At 45.6% G+C, this 24,110-nt stretch overlaps 2 protein-coding genes across 6 annotated transcripts in view; one reads left to right on the plus strand and one right to left on the minus strand.

The window, feature by feature from the left end:
• The window catches only part of KRCC1 (lysine rich coiled-coil 1), a 33,536-nt gene extending 17,825 nt beyond the window's left edge, over positions 1-15,711 (plus strand). For 3 of the 5 annotated variants that reach the window (XM_030013215.2, XM_030013207.2, XM_030013233.2), the window contains 3 exons: positions 159-407; positions 1,996-2,095; positions 5,151-7,118. In XM_030013215.2, the coding sequence (XP_029869075.1) occupies positions 159-407; positions 1,996-2,095; positions 5,151-5,928 (1,127 nt within the window). In that variant the 3' untranslated portion in view covers positions 5,929-7,118. Of the gene's footprint in view, positions 1-158; positions 408-1,995; positions 2,096-5,150; positions 7,119-12,885; positions 14,024-14,980 lie in introns of those variants that run through there. The other 2 variants (XM_030013244.2, XM_030013225.2) reach the window with 2 other exon arrangements.
• A 3,181-nt stretch (positions 15,712-18,892) lies between these two features.
• LOC121233413 lies at positions 18,893-22,342 on the minus strand. Its single transcript, XM_041124699.1, has one exon. It carries the CDS (start codon positions 22,340-22,342, stop codon positions 19,718-19,720), a length of 2,625 nt encoding a protein of 874 aa, XP_040980633.1. The 3' UTR covers positions 18,893-19,717.
• Between the last annotated feature and the right edge of the window lie 1,768 nt (positions 22,343-24,110).

Consider the following 24,110-nt stretch of genomic DNA (forward strand, 5'->3'; position numbering starts at 1 on the left):
GATATTTTATAGGCTCTTGCAAGTAGTTCAGCAACCAGCAGGCTGTTCTCCTTTCCATCTCTGTAGTTCTGCAGTCACCTGTTTTGCTCCATGGAATTGTTTTAGCCTTTCCTTTGCTGTGCTGTCAGCAGATTTATCCTCTATTTCCATGTCTGCAGCTTTACAGAAGCCATCAGCTGAGAAGCCCTTGCTGCCTTCAAAAGCTGAAGAGTCTTCATCCTCCTCCAACACAAGGTTGAAGTTAAATGATCCAGACAAGTACTGCAAGCTCTGCTGTGCTCCCTTCAATAATCCAGTTGTGGCCCAGCAGCATTATGTTGGTAAGAAACACAGAAGAAATGAAGCACGGAAGAAGATACTGGAGGAGCTAGGAGACAAAGCTGTCCCTGCAGAATCCAGCACCAATGGTAAGCAGAACATGAGCTAGTGTTGCAATCTCTGAGTGTAGCTTTAGTGCTCAGTTCTGATTTGTTCAAGGAACTGCTCTGATGTGTGCAAGGAAATTATAGTCTTCTCCTGTGTTACAGAACAAGTTCATTTCTTCCTTTCTGTTTGGTCTATGAACAGCTAAAGTTCTGTCTCTGACAGCTGTAAATTGGAAAGTATTTCTTATTGACTTGGAGACCCAAATCTAGTCCTCACCGAGTTCTGCAGTCAAATTCAAAGGATCATAGAAAATAGCCCAGTCCCCTAAATCCAAGGCCAGCATCAGTTGTATCTGTGTCATTCTTAAGATGTTCATCCACTTTGTTCATAAAAACCATCTGTACTGGAAACTCTACAACCGCCATAAGGAGCATCTCCCAGGACTTCTTGATCTTTACCTTCTCAATCTTAAAACCTTCTACAGACATTGAACTCAGCTCTCTCGGACCACAATGTATTTCTTCACTGTGCACAGAACAAGAAGCAGACACAAGAATTGAATGATTTGTTTTCTTTTTGTTGCTTTCTTTAAATAATTGAAAACTGGTGTCATGTCTTCCCTTAATCCTTTATTCACGAAACTGGTTGTCTTAATTATTTCGATCTTTCCACATAAGGAAATCTGTTTCCTAAACAGTCATTGTTCTCTAGCCTCCCATCAGGACTGTCTCCAGCTCAAGCACTGTGTCCAAAGCCAAGGCCCTATTGCTGTGCAACTTCCATTAATTTTGAGGGGGCATCATCTGGTCCTGTGCAACAGAACTGCCAATCCTTTCTTTAGTAAGGAATTCAAAATCCTACCTGATAGTCAAAAGTCATTGTTAGTATAAAACAGCTCTCATTAAGTCATGCTGTAATTTGAACAAAATAATACATTTTGATGCAAAGCAATAGCCTATTGGAATTAATGCTGTATTTTGCTAATGGATTAAGCTCTTGGGTTTGCATGGGGCAAAAGGGTACTCACTGGTTTCAGTATGCTTAGGTCTATGGATGACACAGCTTGTGGGAGAAGAACAACGACAACCTAGAAAACAAAAGCGTTTTTCTCACCTGACCTTACTTTATGTTTGCCTGACTCCATGTACCGTATTCATGACGTACTATATTGACAATTCCCTCAGCATCTTTGCAGGGTTGAACCAACACTGCATGAACGTTTGAGTGGGTAATGTTTAAACTGATCTTACTTTAAATCTGGACTGACTGGATTGGTATCTGTTGGTGCTTGCATTGGGTCGCATATTTACAATAGTATTTAATTTTTCAGTACAGTTCATTCTCATCAGCACTTGACAACAGTTTACTGGAATTATCTTGGATCACATCAGTCATCAGAAATACTCTTTGTTAATGTTTAAACCATGGTTACACTGCAACTGTACACCTCACCAGCTCCCTTCATAAATATTATTCTAGTGTAAAATTGCAGCAGAGACTTTATATCTGCCTGCAAACATTGTTTATGGGAACAGTATGTTAGGACTCTTGCATGGGATGGGATCATGATGTGCTTTGAGTTTTGCTTTCGTTTGTAGTCTCTCTAACCTACAGGTTCCTTCTTTTCAGCAGTTGGGGTTGGTTATTACATGTGCCCCATATGTAACGTCACACTTACATCTATAGAGACGTACCAATCCCATGTGCAAGGGAATAAGCACCAGATTAAGTAAGTCAAATCTTCCATTACTATTCCTCTGTATTTTGTACTTTCAAACTTTTTCCATTAGCCCTGTTGTCTGCTGTTAAGTGACTTTGACTAGTTTGTGGGTTTTTTGGTTTTGTTTGGGTTGGGGTTTTTTTGTTGTTGCTTGGTTTAGTGGTTTAAAGGGGCACTGTCCATTTAAACATCATACTTGTGACTTAAATTCAGTCTTACTGTTTCCACAGTTGCATCTTCAATGATAACCCACAGGGTAAAGGTTCTGAAACCTGTACAGTTTTCCCACTTATTTTGCTGTTTAGGGATAGCAGCACCTGTTTTGGTACTGTATCTTCAGTGCTCAGTCTAGAAGGAGTTGTTCTGAACTTAAAGATTCCTACTGTCAGGGCAAAGAAGACCTTAATGCCAAAAAGTGCCAAGTCTCTATCAATTGTGTTGCTTTCAGAATTCATCAACATGGATGTTACATTTGGCATAAGATGATTTACGGGATAGATGATGGCTCTTATACTTTCCCTTTTACCCAGAAGAGGCTTGTAGACTGTATTAATTACAGACTGGATGTTGTGGTGATTTAAAATGTACTTTTCAGAGATTGCCGTGCAGGTAGGCTAAGTATCAAAATTGCTTACATGTTAAGCATTTTGATAAGACATATTGTAAGTGAAGGCACAATAATAATATAACCACAAGAGACTGATGTAGAACTGATAGACAATCATAGAATCATAGAATGGTTTAGGTTGGAAGGGACCTTAAAGATCATCTAGTTCCAGCCCCCCTTGCCATGGGCAGGGACACGTTCCAGTAGACCAGGTTGCTCAAAGCCCCATCCAACCTGGCCTTGAACACTTCCAGGGATGGGGCAGCCACAGTTTCTCTGGGCAACCTGGTCCAGTGCCTCACCACCCTCACAGTAAAGAGCTTCTTCCTTACATCTAATCCAAAGGTCCCCTCTTTCAGTTTAAAGCCATTACCCCTTGTCCTATCACTACATGCCCTTGTAAAAAGTCCCTGTCTGGCTTTCTTGTAGGCCTCTTTCAGGTACTAGAAGGCCACAGTAAGGTCTCCACGGAGCCTTCTCTTCTCCAGGCTGAACAGCCACAACTCTCTCAGCCTGTCTTCATAGGAGAAGCGCTCCAGCCCTCTGATCATCTTTGTGGGCCCACCTCTCAAGCCTGCCCAGGTCCCGCAGGATGGCATCCCTTCCGTCCAGCATGTCGACTGCACCACACAGCTTGGTGTCATCAGTGAACTTGCTGAGGGTGCACTCAATCCCACTGTCCGTGTTGCTGACAAAGACGTTAAACAGCACCGGTCCCAATACCAACCCGTGAGGAACACCACTCGTCACCAGTCTCCACTTGGACATTGAGCCGTTGACTGCAACTCTTTGAGTGTGACCGTCTGCCCAATTCCTTACCCACTGAGTGGTCCATCCATCAAATCCACGTCTCTCCAATTTAGAGACAAGGATGTCGTGCGGGACAGTGCCAAAAGCTTTGCACAAGTCCAGGTAGCTGACGTCCATTGCTCTTCCCTTATCCACCAACGCTGTCACCCCGTCAGAGGCGGCCACCAAATTTGTCAGGCACGATTTGCCCTTAGTGAAGCCATGTTGGCTGTCACCAGTCACCTCCTTATTTTCCATGTGCCTTAGCACAGTTTCCAGGAGGATCCCCTCCATGATCTTGCCAGGCACAGAGGTGAGGCTGACTGGCCTGTAGTTCCCCAGGTCTTCCTTTTTTACCTTTTTAAAGATGGGGGTTACGTTTCCCCTTTTCCAGTCAGTGGGAACGTCACCAGACTGCCGTGACTTCTCAAATAGGATGGATAGTGGCTTAGCCACTTCATTGGCCAGTTCCCTCAGGACCGCAGACACACCTCATCAGCTCCCATGGACTTGTGCACCTTCAGGTTCCTCAGATGGTCTCAAACCTGATCTCCTGCAGCGGGCGGTTCTTCATTCTCCCAGTCCCTGCCTTTGCCTTCTGCGACTTGGCTGTTGTGGCTGGAGCGCTTGCTGGTGAGGACTGAGGCAAAAAACTCATTGAGTACCTCAGCCTTCTCCATGGCCCAGGTAACCAGGTCTCCCGTTTCCTTCTGGAGAGGGCCCACATTTTCCCTAGTCTTCCTTTTATCACTGATACATGTATATAGAAGCTTTTCTTGTTGTCCTTGACGCCCCTGGCCAGATTTAATTCTGTCAGGGCTTTAGCTTTCCTAACCTCATCCCTGGCTGCTTGGATTTTAAGTGTTTGTTTAGTCAGCAGAATTAGTCCCCCAAAACAGGAGTGTAGGGAGGTGCTATGGGCCTATCTATAGTTTAACAAAATGAATGTATAAAAAGCTGGTGAATTAAGGCAGAACAGGATAGATTTAAGGGATGGGTCTTCAGAGCTGCTCTTCCCATAAGGGGATATCTTTTTCATCTAACCACTTTATCTTCCAGCCTGAGGAAACGGAGAGTAGAATATAAACTGATAGGTAGTTTTGCCTTGGGAGCACTTTTATCTTGTTTGGGCTCTAGCAATCCAGGTTGGTTGTTTCTGTTCTGTTTTGTTTCTGCTGTGGAGTTACACGGTTTGCCTGAAATTACTGTACTGCATCTGTTCAATAGAATGAATCTCATAAAGAAATTAGTTACTTTATTACTTGACGGTCAGTATATAATGTAATTACATCTTAACTGCATCTAATTGGAGACTAGTTCAAAAGAGAGAATCTTAAATTTTCTTTTTAAAAAGTAGTTTTAAAAATGTATGCAGTCATTTTAAAAGCATCTCATTCTTGCAGCACCCTAAGTCACAAGAAACTCATTTGATCTTCGTGAAGTTATTCTGGATTTTCAGTTTTCACAGAGTAGGATATGTTCCCTGTAACTTCAGCTTTACGGATATGATCGTGTGTAACACGGTCCATATAGTTACACAGAACAACACAGCTGGAATATGTTCTTTTTCTAACTGTGGAAATACAACCTTTTTTTTTTTAACTCAATAGATGCTAAGCAAATTTGTCAGTATTAATAACTAAGACTTTTTCTCTCCAATTTATGCAGAGAAACAGTGCTTGTCAATCTCATGAAGAAATCAAAGAAAACGTACGACTCCTTTCAAGATGAATTAATGGATTACAGTAAAGTTCAGAAAGCTAGAGGCATAGAGCAAAGAAGGTATTTAGGAAAAGCAGAAGAGGAAGAGTTTCAAGATAAAAACATTGAAGGAGGAAGTGACCTCGGTAAGGTTATATCTTCAAACTTTCAGTGTGAACAAGGCCAGCATTCCAGCCGGTCACCTACAAATACTGGGAAAAATAGATCACCAAGCTGGCCATCAGCTTGTGAGCACGCACTAGAAAAGACACCTAATTGTCACTATAACAAGGGATGCTGTAAAGAAGAGCAAGGATCTGAGGTAGCCACCATTAGAGAGAGGAGTTTCAGCCTATTGGTTGCAGAATCTAAAGACTGCTATAAACTTAGGCTTGCTGAAACTTCTACCAGCTCCTACAGAAAAGAACAGAAATTTCAGATAAAACATTTTGAGGAGGAAAAATGTATCAGTGAAGAGCTGAAGTTTGAGAAAGAAGCCACTAAACAGAAAAGAAAGGAAAATAGTGAAGGTGCAGATTTTGGAAAAGAAAATGAGAAGCAAAAGAGAATTAAATTTGAGGTAGACTTGGTAAATGAGAAGAAATCAATACCTTATAAAAACAAAAGACTTAAAGAAAACCCTGCTGAGAAAGAGAGCAAAAAGCACAAAAAGGGTAAAAAGAAGCCACAGACGGATAACAAAGAAGAGGAGCTACTTTGGGATGAATCTGTCTTGGGATGTTGATAAAGGTTTTGCTTAGCTTTAAGAAGTTGATTCTGTTTGTAGACTCACTTAACCATTTTGTACTATAATATGACTTTTTTTTTAAGCAAAGTTTTTGTTCCAATCTGGAATCAAGAAAAAGCCTGTTTTCTTAAATTTTTGGGCAGTAGGTAGGCATCAGTTCTTAACCATCTTACACATACAGGAGCCATTGCAGTGATGCGAGTTTGAAAGTTTGCAATCTCTTCTGGAATATAACACAAATAAGGGTCAGTAGCTTACAGAATACTGTTTGAATTTCACCAAAATGCCTAGCTTCTTTCTAATACTAATGGTGCCTATTATTGAGGTTTCTATTATTCTTCTAGGAAAGGACATAAACTCTTAAGATAAATAAGGGCCCTTCAGTGTTCCCGGCCATGTCTGTAACCATTTCTCTGACAGATTTAAAAGGAGAATGTGAAAGGCTTTTGATTCCAAATCTTATTTGCTATTGGAGGTTTTTTTGGGTTTTTTTTTTCTGGTTTTGGTTTTTTGTCACCCAGTTCTGAGTGGAAAATGAGTCTATTAAACATTGTAACTGGTTGTCAGATATACGTTGTCTAGTAGATTTTTCTCATTGTAATCCTGATTTTTAGTTTAATTTAGGAAACACAGAAAAGGTGTGTAAATATGCAAAATTAATTGCTAACATGAGGCTATGTTCTGCTTCATTCACTCAAAGTAAGGTACAGAAGGAATGTTAGAATGAAGCTAGATTTGTGATCCAGAAAATACCCTGAAAAATCAGTGACAGCTTTGTATTTCCATTTTAAATGTTGTGTCACCAGACATTCATTTACAATATGGATTTACATTATTTTGGCATGAGCACTGATGTCCTATATATGTGCAATTAATTGAGAAACTCAGACGATGGGGTTCAAGCTCTTGTGTTGCTCCCAGGACTCTCAGATGAGACCTTCAGTAAGCCATGGACACTGGAAGCGCGTCAGTCTCTACAGGGCCTGGGGCAGGCAGCCTGCCCAAGAGAAAGAGGGGAATTGCATTGTCTGCCTCCTGCACTGTGCAGAGCTGGGGTTGTGTGGAGGATTTGAAGCTTGTGTGATGTTTTACTGAAAGCTGCTGGACTTAGTAAATACAGCTAAATTCTAAAAAGTGATCATTTAAAAAGCAATTTCTTAAGATACCATTTAGTATCTCTCTTATTGCCTTCAGGTTGCAAGAAAGCTTTTTCTGAGCCTTGACGTGGGATCTGAAAGCCATCACGCTGTTGGTTTACACTGCTCAGACTGCGCTTTTCACTGGGTTAGTCTGTTTGTAGAGCCACCTGTGCTGAGCTGCTGCTCTCAGTAAATCTGCCCAACTGAAACTTTCTGTTGTGGGTTGTTGTGGTGTGGGATGGAGTAGAGACCAGGGCCTTCAAGCCTTGAATTCTGTCTGATTTGTCTTAGTTTTAGTTTTGTGAGTATAAGTAGTAGGTTGGAAAGCCCTGAAAATAATGTAGTCTGCTCTGTGTTTTTAAGGATTGATGTTTTGTGGTTGATTGCAGTCTTGGATTTAGAATTTCCTGCTGATGATAAAGTTATAAATCTGAGTAGTTAGCATCTAGGCTGTCAAATAACTTAGTCCATCTTCTAACAGACAAGCTTAACTAGATGCATGTACAACTAAAAGTTGAGCAGGAGCATGTAGGTGCCAATAACAATTTGTTGGTCAGGAGTCTCAGGAACCTGAACTCAGAGGTCCATGGGGATTCAGCTTTAAGTTCAAAGTGTATATAGGGTCCTCGTTCTGGTGCCCTTTCCTAATCTCTCCTGGTCTCTGAGGCTGATAATGCCTCTGCTTTCTTCAGTGGCTCTTTTTCGTCGCTTAGGAGTTACATACCTTTCTGTATGTTTCCAAGGACTCTTTTCCTGGCTTTCCTTAGCCCTTGCTCATCTGATGGAGTCTAAAGTCACACACTAATAACTGCTTTTCTCATTATTTACTTGGGCAGAGAGTGGGTTCAATCATAATTTACTTCTGCTAACTGTTGATGACAGTTGTGAGCTGTTGTAAGCTGCCAACTGCAGACTGCTTGTATTGACCTACAGTGTAACCAGGGAGGTTTTCAAGCACTCTTTCCTATATATACTCTTTGCTGTGAGAATAACATGGGCAACACTGCAGCTTCTCTCCCATGTAAGACAAATAATGACTTCTCTCAGGACACCTAGTTCAGCAAACTAGGCATTGTAAGATCTCTTTGATATTTGTGCCACTGTCAAATAGGGCTGTGCAAATATGGCCAGTGTCTTTCACAGTTAGTAGTGGGGAACCCTTGCTCCATATGGTCACGTATGCCTCCTTTCCTTAGGGAGTCAGTCTAAGAAAACAGTTAGACCTCCAGCAGATGGAAAGGCCACAATGTAGTACTCCGCTTCTACACAAGGAACAGACTAATTGAAGGGAAATAAGTGCCAATTTACTTGCTTTTGAAATAAGAGTTCCACTTTTGGAAGTCAGGAGATTAATAGCTCTGAAAATATGGTAAAAGCATGAGTTGACAGAACAAGGAGATGTTTTTGGTTTTTTCAGTGATCATTCCCAAATCTGTACTTGAACTCCATGCTCTCCTCGCCCATCCACCGGAAAGTGGTTGCACAAACTACGTAGAATAGCTCTAAACAAAGTTTCTTGATATCAAATGTGAAAGATAAGATCCCAAAAGAAGTGTTCTTGCCACATGTTGATGAAAAAATTATTAATCTGTGATGTAAATGCTGTGAATGAGACAGCAGATTCTCATCTGGCAGAAGTGACTCACAGCTCTAATTCAGGTAAGCGATATCCAATTTTCTAAGGTCATAAATAATGATTATTGCTCATGTGTTTCCTGATGGCCTTGTTCCTAGCCCTTCATATTTGTCCCAATAGTTATCTACATGCTAGACACTTTGAAATGCTAGGCACAGAGATCGATGACTTTATTTACCTTTTACTGTAAATATGTCTTTTTTTCATTTCTTAGTAGCAAAGGAATCCACACTCTGTGTAGTGGAAGCTAATTCTGCTCATCTGTTCCTCATTAAAACTACTAAAGCATTACAGTTCTAAATTGAGAAACAAATTAAGTCACAGATCTTTCTGTCACACCTGAGCAGAAAGACTTGCAGATCTGCATGGAGACCCCTTGGAGTCAATGGTGTTTTATGCACATATGAGGGTTCCTCTGTGAAGGCCCAACAGCACTAAATTTGACCTGTCTCCTCTTTCAGCAGTAAACTTGCGTGCTGCTTGGCCTTATGAAAGAACTGCTGTATATCAAAAAGGCAAGTTAAAACTGTGTACATGTAGCAGAGCAGAAAAACAAGGTTAAAAATGCTGTTTTAAACTCAGCTTAAGTGAAGACTCCTGCATTTCAATTTTGGCTTTGTCCCTGGTTCACCAGGTCACCTGGATCAAGTACTTAATTCTTCCAAGGCCTCTTTTTTCCATCTATAAATGGTGCAGAAGGGTACTGTGGCAGATTTATCCTGCCCATGCTCTGCCCCTGAAGCAGACTGCTGCTGCCAGTTTCCCCTCCTTTCTCCTGAAGGATACCATCCCTGGGACATCCTTGTGTCCCTGCATCCGCTATTCTCATTCACAGGCAAACAGATCAGCTTAAACTCTCCATAAGGGCATGCAAAATAGTGTCACTTTTTTATAGTTTGTTTTCCGTTTTGTGACTTTTTATACTTTGGTTTCATGACTGGCTGCAGTATGTGGAAAAATTTGTAGTGAGATCCTAGTGCAAGGTCTGTCTGAAAAAGGCCACAACTGAAACAGGACATCTCTTTCTGCATCCTGTGAAGTGAGGAGAAAGTTGTTTTCATGGTGGAAGGTTGTCATTTGAAATCTTGCAACAAAAGGGAGAAGCACTAAAGTCGCTTTGCATGCCCTGAACTCAGGCTGTGGTTTCAGTGGGGCACACTGGGAACACTAACACGTGGGAAGTTAACCCTACCACTGGCCTATGAGACATATCCTTGTCATATCTAACCTGCTAACTTGTCCAAGCATATTTCCATAAAGGTTGAGAGGCATTCAACTGAAATCAGTGTAAATCACCTGAATGCAACGCCTTGAGCTGCATCTCAAATTTACCACGTATCTGTGGAATCAGATTACAGTGTAAAACAGTTGTTTGAGCTAGTTAAGAGAACTATTACAGCTTAATTAAATTAAGGTATTTTTTTCAGCATATTGCTCTTGGCCAGCACTGCCATCCAACAACATGGAAGCTGACAGTGTGCTTAACGGCTGTATTTATCAGCCAGAACACCAAGATGAAAGCACCAGGGTGAGGACTGGAAGATTTGGATTCTCTTTCCAACCTTTCCACAAGCTTCTCCTGTGATTTACAGCTTGCCAGGAATGTGGTGCCAGATGAGCTCTTCCAGCTGCAGCTTTTTTAACCTTAACATGTTATAGCTGATGGTTCTTCTTCACATCCACTGGTGGAAATGACCTGAGGGAGGAGGTTACAGCCCTGTCAGCTCTGCTGGTGTCTTTCTAGCTGTACCTGTTTCCTGTCCTGCTTATATTTTCAGAGTGAGGTGGTGAGCAGCTAGGCACAGTATCTTTTTAACCCTGACCAGCTGTAGCAGTTCTTGACTATACCCTTGAACTGGGGATGAACACAGGTATCACAAAAACAGGTCACAAAAAATTAATAAGAAACCATAAATAAGTACAATGCCATAAATCCTTCTGTGGGAAAGCTTTGGAAAAAGAGCAAGTGTTCCTCATCTCTAAATAAGCTACTGTCCTTTATTTCAAAGAGCTTGATTTACAGTGGAAAGCAATGAAGTGCTATTTCAACCAGTTATTTCTGGCAGAGCAAAAGTTTAGGCATTGATTCCTGTTGAACTTCAAGAAAATTCTGTTTTGATTTCAGAGAGCTACAGCAAACTGCCTGCCCAGCTTTGCTCCTAGGTGTGCACTGGCAATCACTCCTGCTCCAGGGTGGAAGGCTGGGTGCAGGCATAAATCTCAATTTCCACAAGTGACTGACATTCCCACAAGTCTTGAACACCTGCAGGAGCCTACCTTGCACAATGTGCTGAGTACCACTTGCCTCACAGTTGGGCTTCATCGTAGGATTGATACTCAACAACACCAGGCAAAAACACAGACCCTTAGGTCACAGACCTTTTCTTCTTGCATTGACAGGCTCAGGTCCTTGCTATTTCTCTACTTGAGACATGAAAGTTTGAGATAAAACCACACTCTCAATGGGGGAATGTGAAAGAAGTGGTTTCGGGTTTTTTTTGGGGGGTTTTTTTTTTTTTTTTTCCTCCAAGAGCTGTGGGGAAAACTGAAAATCTCTGTGTGTGGGAGGGAGGGGAGTTTTAAAAGAAACTTTTAAAATGAAGTAGGGTTTCTTAGAACTAACAATGAAACTGTTCACAGCAATGTTCTGAGCACTAACCTAAGAAACAGTTGAAATAAAGTTGTTTTCCCCAGAGCTAAAATAAAGTTGTCTTCCCCAGAGCTAGGTGCTGTTTCCAAAGCATCTTCATTATAAATTCAAGCTCCACAGGCTCAGCCACAGTTACCGATAATATGCTGTATGAGAAATATGTTGACTATGATACCTCTTGCTCATAGCTAAGATTTTTCCTTCAAAATGTTTCTTTTGGAACTGCATTGTATCAATGTCTATTGATGCTATTTCTGAGCCACAGTGGTAAAACCTTCCCTTTTGTAGTCAGCAGAAATTATGATTTCTGTTTCTCTTCACTCTTCCATGTCAGTGATAAGTCAATGGCAAATAACACATTGAAGTACCATGGTATATATACAGGTTCTCCTCAGAGTGTTAATCAAAACTCTGAAGTCTCTATCCTCGCATTCATGTGCAAATGAAGTCTGTGCCTCAAGAGCACGCTGGGAGAAGCTGTGAGGGCTTTCAGCATCAGCACAGTTCTTTCCTACCCTGCCTTCAGCCTTCCTCAAATCCATCTCTTGTGCTTTAAAAAAAGAAAAAATCACTCTGCCTTGCTCAGCTTCACCCCAGTTTTGTTCCCTCTCTTCCTTTGCACTCCCCATGTTGCTGCAACACCAGGAGACCAGTTGCATCACTGTCTGGTCAAATGAGTCACCAGGGCAAGGTAGCGTATGACCGCTGAAATGAGGCTTCCCAGCAGCTTGCAAGATTTGGCTCTTTTGCTCACTACTTAGAGGTCAATAGAAATTTTGGTGCTGTAGCTTCATGCAAGCCCAGCTGAAGGGACCATGCAAGATGCGCTTGGCTCGCATGGGTTTCTCTCAGACAGCACCTAGGCTTGCCTTCAGCAGCAACATCTGTGCATGCACTGAGGTTCCTGGGCCAAATAGCTCGTGTCGGTGGTACCCATGATGCAGAGGCCTCATGGCCCCTTGGGCAGGCACCTGTTGCACATTTATTGCATGTAGCAGTCAAACTTGAATGTACGTCAGCAATTCCTTCACACATGAGCTCCTTCCCTGCTCCATGCTGTCATGCTCAGGGTGGAAGAGGATGCCTGGGAAACCAATGTGAAATCAAGACCATGATAGTGGGGTTGCATCCTACAAAGCAACATCAGACATAAAGCCTACCCCTTCAGGTTTATATAAAGTCTGGGGTTTAGGACCCTCTGTCAATGGTCAGCAGTTAGCGCTCCTGGCATTTGTGTCTGTTTAAGCACTTACAGATCTGTGATGGTTTTTGAAAACTCTCAGGATGAGTGTCTGTTCCCTGCTAAGTTATTTTATGTCACTCCGTGAGGTTATCTGCACTCACAGCCTAAGCAAGCAGGTACTACGTACTTGTTTCCTTACAATTGCCCTCAAAATGAGAGGGTTGTATGGAAGGGGCTTTGTTTTAAGAAAAACCTCTCTCAAATCCTGGGCGAGAAGGTGATGCCAGCTGCTTTGCCGCCTGCCTTCTGGTTTGTTCACATCTCTTTTTATCCTTCTTTTTTCTAGCTTGGCAAATGAAGAAATCAGACCGCACGCCCCAGCCGCGCTAGTTCACGAGTGCTGGTGTGCCGACCCGAGCGCTGTGCCTGTGGTGAACGTGGTGTGCCGCCCAGCCTGAGCAGAGCCGGCGCGCTGCCTGCCACACAGCTGCAAACGGGGAGCTCGCCGGGTGCAGGGTACGTACGCCAGTGCACAGCTTGCCTTTAATCTTTCCGCTCTGCACTCGAAACAGCAAGACGCACGAGTTGGTGGAGAAAAGGAGATTGAGACAACATCTGCCAGCTGGTGTCCATCTCGACCTCCACCATGTAGCCTTGTCCGCTCTCCAACGCTCATCTCATAGCTACGTCGTCTTTCATTATGATCTTACTGCTCCATGTTAGTCCTGGCAACTAACTGGGTTAAGATTATCGGTCAGGTTTATGAACAAGCATGAAGGGAGCGAGGACAGACATACCACCACTGTTGTGGCAGGACTTGGTGGATGTGCTGTTGAGGCAAATAAGTCTTTGGTTTTTTTCTTTTTTTAGCAATGTTTTATAGAGTATTCTGATGCTATTTGTTTAGGCAAACATAGGCAAGCAGGCATCTTTGTAGCATTACTACAATGTTTGCTAATGGAGAGCAAGGATAATGCAATGGGAGCCCCCCAGTGAGATGGATTTGTAGTGTTTATGCTTCAGAATATGCTCATGTGGCATTTGACAAATACAAGAGACTTCAGAGGAGATCAGCAAATGGAAGCCTAAGCCAGTGTTGCCTAAGCAGTCTTGCAACTTAATAAATAAGCATCTATATCCCCTTGTAGGCACCTCAAAAAGGTGTTTAGTTTTGAGAACAGCTGACTACCTGCTGCTCAGTAGCACTAAAAATCAAAGACGATCCAATGAACTGTCTAAGAAGAGATTTGGGTGCCTTGTGTTAGGCCTCCAGGTTTGAAACTTCTGGCCTTTAATCAATTTAAGGGTGGCTGTGGAAATGCTGCAGTCATTAAACTATCTAATGGTACTTACTGTTTGTTTACTTCCCGAGGAAATCTGTAAAGGTCAGTGTCTACCCTCTCTCCCTTGGGAGTGCTTGCTGCATAAGCCATGGGGATTTGTCTCTCTCTCCCCACTGTATGACACTTGGCTCTGACAATGAGGTGAGTCTGTCTTTGCTGCTTTCCTCTGTCCCCAGTAATGCCTGATGATATATGGGTCTCTGAAAATACTTATGTCAGTATACACAGCCAAAACACATTTGTCTTAGAAGATACACTGAGTGCAGAGAATATTGCTATGCAAGCCTGTCTGTGTCCTTTGAATGCATTTGGAAGGATGATACTAGAATAATTTGCTGGAATTGCATGAATAAGCTAAATAAAGCTTTCTATTAAAGTACTGACTGCATGTTGCCAAAGATAGGGAATTTTTACTCCCATTTTCCTTTCTTGCTGTGCTGGTATCAGCCAGGACCTTCATTATCATACCGGACAAGCCTTCATCTGTTGGAGGAGTGGAAAGGGGGATACATGTACAATGCAGGTGGCTCCAGCCATGACTTTTATCCCTGCACTGTTGGTGACCATGCATGGACCGGTGCAACCTCCATGGGCATACAGGGGACAGAGCCCATGTGGCCAAACGAGGTGGGAGGGCCAGGCCTGTAAATCTGTGTCCAGCTGCACAAAGTAGTTATCAGGAGACAAAATAGGTCATGGGTTTGCTGGCCAATTGTGTGCTCTTGTCCCAGGACCAATATGAGTAACATACCTCAGTTTGATTGAGGGAGAAGTCACTCTGTGCACACCCTGTGGTACAAGCGTGGAGAGGGCAGTTTCCACAGCGCAGCCGATGTGCTGTAGATTCACACCATCGCTCACCTCGTAGGTACATGCCCTACAGCTGCTTCCTGCTCTCGGATCAGGTCAAATGGCATATCCACCTTCACTTGTGCAGATATCACCAACTTCCTGTTCCTCTCGATGGAATAAAGCCTTGCATTACTTCTAGAGATGCTGGGAAGAAAGGGAAACGTAGTTGAAAGTTTATTTTTTACCCCGATATCTTCTAGCCTGCACTATTCCAAGTAACCTTGTGTCTTTCCGTTCTCTTTCCAGATACCTGTGACTCTCATCCACTGGTGAAAATGCTAAGAACAGCTGGAGGGACAAGGACATTTTGATTGCCCCATGCTGTAGACCACCTAATTCTTAATTACACTGTCTTGTGTAAGCTTTGCCAAACTCAACAGTCATGCCAATGCTGGATCTCTCTCAAAATTGGAAATTGTTTCTATTGTGTTTCATTTTTCAAGAAAATGAGTGAACCCATAAGAATTCCCTCCATTTCCCTCTGCGGGATGTAACTTCAGTCTTTTCACCACTCCTAAGAGTAAACTAACTCCCTGCTGAGTTATTCATGACCCCTTCTCAGCTAGGCTGATGTATATCTGATCGCTTCCTGAGCCTGCTGTGAGGAATAAATCAAGCGTCTCCCTTCACGCTTGAGTGCTGGCACATCACAGAATTTCTCTGGGACTCTACAAAGCTGAAGAAAAATCAACACAAGCCAGAATCTGTCCCATATCCCAGATGAGCGACTCAGCTTTTTGGCTCTCAAACCAACTCTCCTCATTGTGCCTCTGAGCCCTGATGCTCTTCTTTATTCTGCCTCCTAAAACTCAGTTTTTCCATCCTGCCCATACATAATAAATTGTGATGAGCCAGGATATAGCATGCTGCAGTACATCACCATCTGATTGTATCACTGTCCCTGGGGCTTTCTCGCTCTTCCCTTCTTACTGCTCTGCTATACTGGGTCGTGTCTACAGTAAATTTACAGAGTGTAAGTAGATGGGGCTAGTATCCAGCTTCTCTGTGAATCGCCTGGTGTGCTCTGGGGTGGAGTAACACTCCTGGGAGCAAAAAGAACTGGGGGACAGCTTGCCTCACCACTATGCAAGGCTGATGGGAGTAAAATGTTTGTTCTCAACCATTAAAGGTATCTTACAGAGGGGTCATAACCTGAGCACTGCAGCAGACTGTCCAGTGCTGCATCGAGATCGAACCCTCCAGGGTATCAATCTGCCTGCTACTACTTTTGCTTTTATAGAATTCCTTTGATGCGCAGTGGCTTACAAAATGCATGAGGTTTGAAAGACATCAGCACCGAGAGGTTTTAAGCCAGATGAATCCCCTCTCTGTGAATATGCAGGCACCTTGTAGGTGCTGGGTGAAGGAGGAGAGCTTTGCAATGTTGTGCTCAAAGCCAGGAGTCCTGAAGGATGATTTTGAGTGACAGTTGTGCTCAAGAAGCAAGAATACTGGTGTTAAGGAAGGTGGAAAGCACCTGGTAGAGGAAGGGGATAAAAGTTAGAGGTGGGAAAGAGGGAATAGAGAGGGAAAGAGTAGAAAAAGGAGAGCTGTGGCCAAACCTTGAGTCTGAAAGGCAAAGTTCACGCTGGAGAGTGACATTGGTCAAATGCTGATGATGGGTTTGGGGAGGCAGCTGCGACAGAGAGCTCAGACAGACAGACAGGCATATGCCAGCCTGGCCCTGCCTGAGGAGTTAGGAAATTAACCTTGACAGTGTTCAGGGCTTCAGAGGAAGAAATCCCTGAAAAAAATTCCAAGCTTTTTTGAACGTTTTCATGAAAATACAATGATGCTAACCTGTTTGGGGCTGGGAGATCAAAGCCTGAGCTTTTTCTGAGCAACACACTCAAGTACAAGCCTAGCCAGGGGAAAACCCAGGCTCAAATTCCTTCTGCATTTGATTTGAGCCAATGTGGGATGTATAGGTTCAGGGTAGATGTTAGGTCTTTACCCCAGGACTGGCTCTGCAGGTGGCCCCATGCAGCCACGATCGAGATATCTCCATGTAGCCCCTCGCCTTTGCTTCGGAGGAGATGGAGACTCTCCGTGTCTGCTCATATGGAGTGAGGACGTGCAGTGGCACCTCCACGTGGCTGCAGAGCACATCCCAAAACTGGCAGGATTCTCTGCAGCAGGTACCAAAGAGAAATAATAGAGTATCCCTGAAGTTCCATGAGACATATCCAGAGATAAGCAAATCCTCTGGAGGACAGGCTCCTTGGGTTAAATTATGTGTTTCGTACCTTCCTGTCCCTTGTGGGCTCTTCTTAGACTCTCCAGAGGACCCCAGCATTTCTGCTGTCACCACCGAGGGTTATTTTTACAGCACTTCTTCCACTTGAGTCAAAATTCCACACGTTAGCCCCTAGTTTTTCAAAAGTTAATCTGAATTACTACCACCAGGACTAGACCAGTGGGGCCAATGACCTGCTCACATTGATCTTCTCAGCCTAAAGCGGAGGCAGCCAGGCTGGGCTAGCTCTGAAAACCACCTCTTTGATCTACCTAGTTGGAACCGAGGAGGGCTGGTGCGTTGCAGATGGGTTGGGGGTTTCCGCAGGCCACAACTTGCATGGTCTGCACAGGCAGACTCCCTGCCGCTCCAGAGCACAGAGGACAGGGATATAAACGGAATAAATCCAATAGTGTTACACATTTGGCTCAGAAAAGCAGGCAAGTTTGGGTAAAATCTTTTATGAAACAACTGGAAAAGCAGACAAAACCTCTGGCTCAAGGTCCTGCCCCCAGCTGCACCCAAAGTCTTCGCAGCCACAGCGATACTGCTGTTGCCATGAAAACAGCCCTCCTCGGTTCGTGGTGATAAACAAGTGACACAAAAAAGCGGGGAAAATGTCATAGTTTTGCAAACCTTCCAAACCTATATGCACGCGTGTGCTGGCTCTGCAGAGGGCAGCAGCTCATTGCAGCTGCAGAGGATGCTGCTGCCGCATCCAGCAGCCGTGCAGGGGTCTGCATTCAGCTAAAACCTGCGTGTAGATGTAGGAACTCCTTTCCCTACGGCTATACCACCATCCCGGGGCCAACCCCTGCTGTGCCACACTGTCCCAGTGCAAGTTTGGGACTGCAGAGTGGATAATGTGAATTTTCTGTGGTTCCTTTTTCCCCCTCCAGGCTCCCAAAACAGGTTAGAGGGGTAAAGGCTTTGTATAAAAGGGTAATTATTCACAGGGAAATGAATTCTCCTGAAACATGTAAGGTGTTAGCAAGTAAGAAAGGTGCTTTAACCAAAATAACCTTGTGTTTTCTTGAGGCTTTGTTATGGGTAATATGAAGGGAGCAGCAGAGCATAGAGGGCACCAGGCACCAGCCCTTTCCCAGGTGGGTGGGAGGGCTGGGGGGAGAGTTCAACCTCCCATCCCAAGGGTGAAGGGGGTGTTTTCGTGGTGCTTGCAGGGGGAAAAAGGATTTCTGTGGTTTTAGACAGTGATTTATTTATTCACATTTTCATGAGCTCAGTTATAATGTGTGCTTCCTAAGGAGAAGTGTCTTTATCAAACCCATATATTGAAGTTTCACTTTTCTTTAAAAAAAGTATGCTGTGGCAATATGCCGTTTCTTTGTGCTTCCCAGCCTGGTGATTGTGAAAAGTGGGGTTTTAAACTCATTTCTCGAGCTAGCCCAGCAGTTCCTACTGGGTTAAAGGCCAGTTCTTTAATCTTTTTATTTCAGCCTGGATTGCAAAGGGCCTTTTGTCTGCATAATCCCCCCCCCCCCCCCCCGCCATTCTCAGAGCGAGCAGCGCCTCTGAGATGAGATCAGACATGTGGGCTGCAAATGAGGTGGTAATCTAGTTTTTGCAATTGCCAATGTTTTTAAATTGTTTGAGACCCCCTATGTATATTCCTTCTGGATTCAGAGGCAGGGAGGTGAGGCAGGTGGGGAGAGGCAGAATGGAAGAGGGGAGCGGGTTTGTGCACCAGCTCAGAGCCCCGCTCTTCAGCCCAAGGCAGAAATCTTTGTGTTTCAGTGAATATTCTGCAGACAAAAAGCAAGTGAGGGATTTTGACTTATAAAAGGGAAAAAAACCCACATCTTTTCTTTTTACCAGAATTTCACTTTACCAGTGTAGTCAAAGTTACAAGCCTGGGTAGTGAGCAGCTGAGCAGGTGGCAATTGAATAGACAGTCCGTCCTCTAACAGAAAAATTTTATTGAGTACATGCACAACTAGGCAAAGCAAAGCGGTGATGTCCAAGTTCTGAAAACAAGATCTCACCAGTCCGTTGGCCAGGCGTCCTGGGAGTCTTGGGAACCTGGAGATAGTTGCTGCAAAGGTCCATGTGGATTCAGCTCCTTTAAGTCCAAGGTGATTACAGGGTTTTTCATTCTGCTCATCTTTTATCATCTTTCCAAGTCTTTGAGGCTGGTAACACCTCTGCCATCTTCAGTGGGTGCTTTTCCATGCTCAGGCGTTAATGTTCTCTTCTCTTTCCTTCCAAAGACATTGTCCTTGGCTTTCCTTAGCCCCTTCACCTCTGCTTAAGGAGTCTTAAATCACACAGGAGCAACTTCTTCACATTAGCATTTGGGGATGGGAGGTTCAAAGAAAACTTACTTATGCTAACTCTTGCTTTTTTACTATGAGGATGATCAAATACTGGAACAGGTTTGCCCAGAGAGGTTGTGGAGTCTCCATCTGTGGAGATCGTCAAAGCCCAGCTGGAGACAGTCCTGGGCAATCTGCTCTAGGTGACCCTGCTTAAGCAGGCGGGGTTGGACTAGATGATCTCAAGAGGTCCCTTCCAACTTCAACCATTCTGTGATTCATGCCAAGCGCAGGCTGCTTGGCCTGCCCTCTCCTCCCGGATGGCCCTCTTCTAACAGAGAAGGCCATCTCTCACATCAAGGTCTGGTATGGCATGTGTCCCCACCGCTCAACGCCTACTGGGTTGCAGCCAACAGCGGAGCTAAAAGTTCTTCTTGGTGGCAAACACAGAGGCCAACCCAGTCTTGCCCTTGACTATGGTAGGAGTTTCTTGGCCAGCCGCAGTCCTTCCACCTGCTTGTCAATGTAGGTCTTTACCTGCCTCATCCAGTAACAAGTCGCTACCATGGCAAAGCACACGCAGATTTGCATTAGCACTATAACTACAACGGGGTGCAGCAGCATGTTGAAGATGCCGGTGGCCGTGGGGGACCAGCCAAAGAAAATTTCCCACCAGTGGTGTTCTCCCACCCTCTTAATTCGTTCCATTACCTGCTTTATAACATTGCCATCATGATGTACAGTTATTAGGATCTTTTTAGCTTCTGTCCTGGCATTTTCTAACAGCTGCTGTAAATTCGCATGCTCTAACATTTCTTTTACAAGTGACAAATCCATACCGATGGGGGTCGGGGTTATACTACGATACAAGGTATAGTTTCTGATTAGCAACTGGCTAGTAAACACAGGCGGTTTATACACAAAATCACAGCCTCTAATAGTAGCTACATTGCAAGCACACATATTTGAATCATTAAACACGGTCTGATTATAAACTTCATTAATTTGCACGTGTTTACACCTCGTTCTAAAACACACGCACCCTTTCCCTACGTACACTAACACGGTTTTATCACTGCTCTGGGGGTTGATCTCAAAGTGACACACCCCTTCTTTGGTGTCAAAGCAAACATCACTCGCCTTAAGGGCATCATCTTCGCATATGAATCCCAGCCCCCTTTCCAAAATGCAGGCTTCCAAATCTACCGATTGCCATTTCCCATGAGACACCCTCGCCCACATGCGGTGGTCCAAGGGGTAGACCACAGACCCGTTTGTGTTAACGCCCAGGGCCACGATGGGGTAGACCTTTTCGATGCGAGCCTCTGCCACAGTAAGAACGTGGGCGATGACTGCGTTGAGGACCTGGTCGTGGGTGAAGTTGACAAGCCTCCACCAGGCTTGGAGCTGCCGCTCCTTCTCTGTGGCCGCATCCCACACAATCTTTCGGATCTCAGTGGGGAGGATGCCGTTGTCACCATCTCTCAGGATACCTGCAACAACACTCTGCACCCACATCTGGGCCTGGATGCAACTAAGAGCAAGAGAGACGTTACTTTGTTCGATGCCCAGTGCTCGCAACAGCACCTGATGGTCTTTCTCACTTATTTGTTCCCAGGTGGGCAACACCTCTGACACGAGCCACTGCCCCATCCCAAGGCTGGCCAGGGATGAATTTAGGGGGTTGAGGAGGCCCTGCACGCCTGAGGTGACAGCCTCCAACTTGTTGGCCAAGACCTCAACATTCATGCTGTTGAGGATCCCCAGCCCGGCGCCTCCTCCTCCCAGTGCCGTGGCCAGCAGGTCTCTTCTGGCCCGGGTGCCCTGGATGGAGCGGCTGTGGAGCCATGCCTGCCAGCCAGTGTTGAGGGTGGATAGGAAGGGGGTACAGTGGGGTCTGACAGATGAGATGTTAACGGTGGACAGGGACAACACCACCTTCTTCAGTGATCGGACAGGCCCGGTCAACAGCTCTTGGATGTGATTTTGCTTGACTACATAAGGGCCTATTTTGGAAACAAAAGGGTGCAAGACAGAAATGATAGTAAACTCTTTTTTAAACCCTTCAGGGCCTCCGATCCACCACTTTCCTCCAAGCTCGGGGGACATTTTGACGCTCAGGTTTCCTTGACACCATACCTGGAGGTTTATGACCAGGTGTGGACAGTCTCCGTAGTCCTGATTATACCATGAAGCCTCCGCACCTAATTCAGATCTATGAAACGTTTTGCTCTCCTGGAGGCAGTTTACTGGCACGACCCACTTGCAGCCGTTAGGGGCAGCAATAGTCACGGTGGTACCATTGATTTGCATCGGATCAGTTATACTTTCCTGGGAGTATTTAATTTCCAACTTTACCTGGTTGCCAACTTCAGCGTATTGGGCTGCATGCCAGGCCAAAAAATGGCACTTCGCGATCTTAACAGCAGCAAAGGAGCTCATCGCGGTGTTAATCTTGAATTTAAAGGACAGCCCCATGCTGTTGTGGGCCCAGAGGCAGACCACAAAGACTGGCTGGACCAAGGTAAAATTGCACCAACAGTCCAATTTTTCTATGGCACAGGTTTTTCTCTGATTCTTTTTAGTTTTTACTTCAGTTACAGAGATTTGAGTTACCCGTTGGTAAGTGGATCCATTAATTACCCTGCACCCTACCTTTATTTCTTGTCCCACCTTCCCCAGCAGCTGCGGGAGTCTGTTTGTGCTATCCCAGTTCCACTCATTTTCCAAGTACACCTCTGTCCCATGCATAACCACCGTTGACAAATTTAAGCCTTTGTTAGAATTTAAACCCATGCTTCCCGTATATTTTATGTGAGCTTGAGACCAGGGCCAATCGGTCTCAATTTTTGTGTACCTCCTAACCCTGTGCTGGGCTGTGGCCCATGTTTTGGGGTGCCTTTCTAAGTGGGAACGACTGACTCTTTGTCTGAGATGCTGATGGATTGGTTGGGCATGTTGGGTGCTCAGCGCTATGCACATACCAGAAAGCAAAGCAAATCCTGCAACCAGAAATTTGAAAGCATTTTCCCCGCAGCGCAAACAGGGCTGATGATGCCGCGAAGTTCGCCCTTCCCGCCGGTCACAATTGCCTTCCATTTTCCTTTATCTGCAAAACATAAGCAAGACGGGCTTTCCAGCCCCGTTAATTTCCCTTCCATGCTTTTAATTGCGAAGAATGGAGCCATTTTTCCTGCCTTTTCACCCCCTTTCTGATTTCTACCAGGTACATGGAGGGGCTGGCCTTGTTCACAACCCTAACGGGCCCCATCCATTGGGATTCCAGCACCTCGTTCTTCTCTCTAACCCCCCGATACGTTACCAGGTCCCCCATGTTCCACTCCATGGGGCGCAGCAGTGCTCCCAGCTGCTTATCTATCTTGGGGATGTTGGTCTCCTGCACCAAGGCGAGCTGGTGGTACGTAGCTGACACCGTTCTCAGGAGGTCCTGGACCCACCTGTCCATCAGCACGCGGGGCTGCAGTTCATCCGGCGGCTCCCCTCTTTGCCACCAGTGTCCCAGCAGCTTCAGGTCTCTTGCAGGAGGCAGCTTTTGGGGAGAAGGCGCTTGAGATGCCATGGCCCCCCGTAACGCCAGCAGGACCAGTGGGAGCTTCTTATCCCAGTCTTTCCTCTGCTGGTTCACGAGCTTCCTCAGTGCCGTCTTCAGTGGTTGGTTGGGCCCCTCCTCCGAGCTGGGCTTCTGGAAATGCCCCGTGATGTGAAGTTTCTGCTTGATACCCAGGGCTTGGCACACCCCTTTCGTGACTTCTCCAATGAAGCGTTGGCCAAGGTCCGAGTAGATCTCCTTTGGGGTGCCCCACCGTGAGAAGACATGCTCTACCAGGATCTTCGCGGTTGTGCTGGCCGTGTTGTTCCGAGCCGGAAACGCTTCCACCCACTTGGTGAAGTTATCGCTGATCACTAGGCAATACCTGTTCCCTTGGGCTGTCTGGGGCAAAGGGCCGATAAACTCAATCTGCAACTTGCTCCACGGCCCAGAAATCCTCTGGTGGCCCAGGAGGGCTTTTGCCGTTTTGGCGTCGGGATTGTTGGCCGCGCACGTCAGGCAGTTGCCGACATACCTCTCCACGTCCTCTCTCATTTCGGGCCACCACGCAGCACCCTGCAGCTTCACCATGGTCTTGTCCGTCCCCAGATGCCCCTGCTCGTGAGCCAGGGCCACCAGCTCCGTCCGGATGAGTTCAGGCACCACCCAGACCGGGAAGTCCATCCCCTCCCTCCGCGCCAGGACTAACCCCGAGACATCCTTCCACACCTTGCACCCTTTATACTCCCTGCCCTGCACTAACCTCTGGATGCTGGGATCTTGTGCCTGCAAGCCCAGCAGGTCCACGCTCTCCCAGTGTCTGCTGGGAGCCACCGACACGGAGCCGTTCTCCACGAGCCTGCTGGCCTTCCACATCAGCCCTTCCTTCGCGCCCTGCTTGGCTTTGGTGTCTGCCTCCTTGTTCCACTTGGCTTCCTCCGATCCCTTCTTGTGGGCCTTGACCTTAATGATCTGGGCTGGGGGCACCCTCTGCTCCGCCAGCCTCGCAAGGTACAGCAGCTTTTTGGCGTAGGTGATGGGCTTGCCGTCGGCGGACTGCATGTCCCTCTCCCGCCAGACCGGCAGCCACTCCAGCACCGTCCGCACCACCCAACCCGAATCCGAAAATACGGCCAGCGGCCGGTCTGCCGGCGTGTTTTCCAGGGCGGCCGTCACGGCCACCAGCTCGGCAGCCTGGATGGAGTGCGGCAGGCACTTCCCCTTCACCACCTCCCCGGTGCCCCGGTTGATGGCAGCATAGCCCGTGTAGGACACCCCTTCCTCCTGGTAGTTGGACCCATCTACAAACCACACAAC

This window comes from Aquila chrysaetos, chromosome 1 (genome assembly GCF_900496995.4).
Source record: "Aquila chrysaetos chrysaetos chromosome 1, bAquChr1.4, whole genome shotgun sequence".
NCBI classification, from domain to species: Eukaryota; Metazoa; Chordata; class Aves; order Accipitriformes; family Accipitridae; genus Aquila; species Aquila chrysaetos.

Coding starts and splice junctions, on each gene's coding strand:
- LOC121233413 (XM_041124699.1), bottom strand. CDS start 22,342: ATGGAAGGCAATTGTGACCGGCGGGAAGGGCGAACTTCGCGGCATCAT.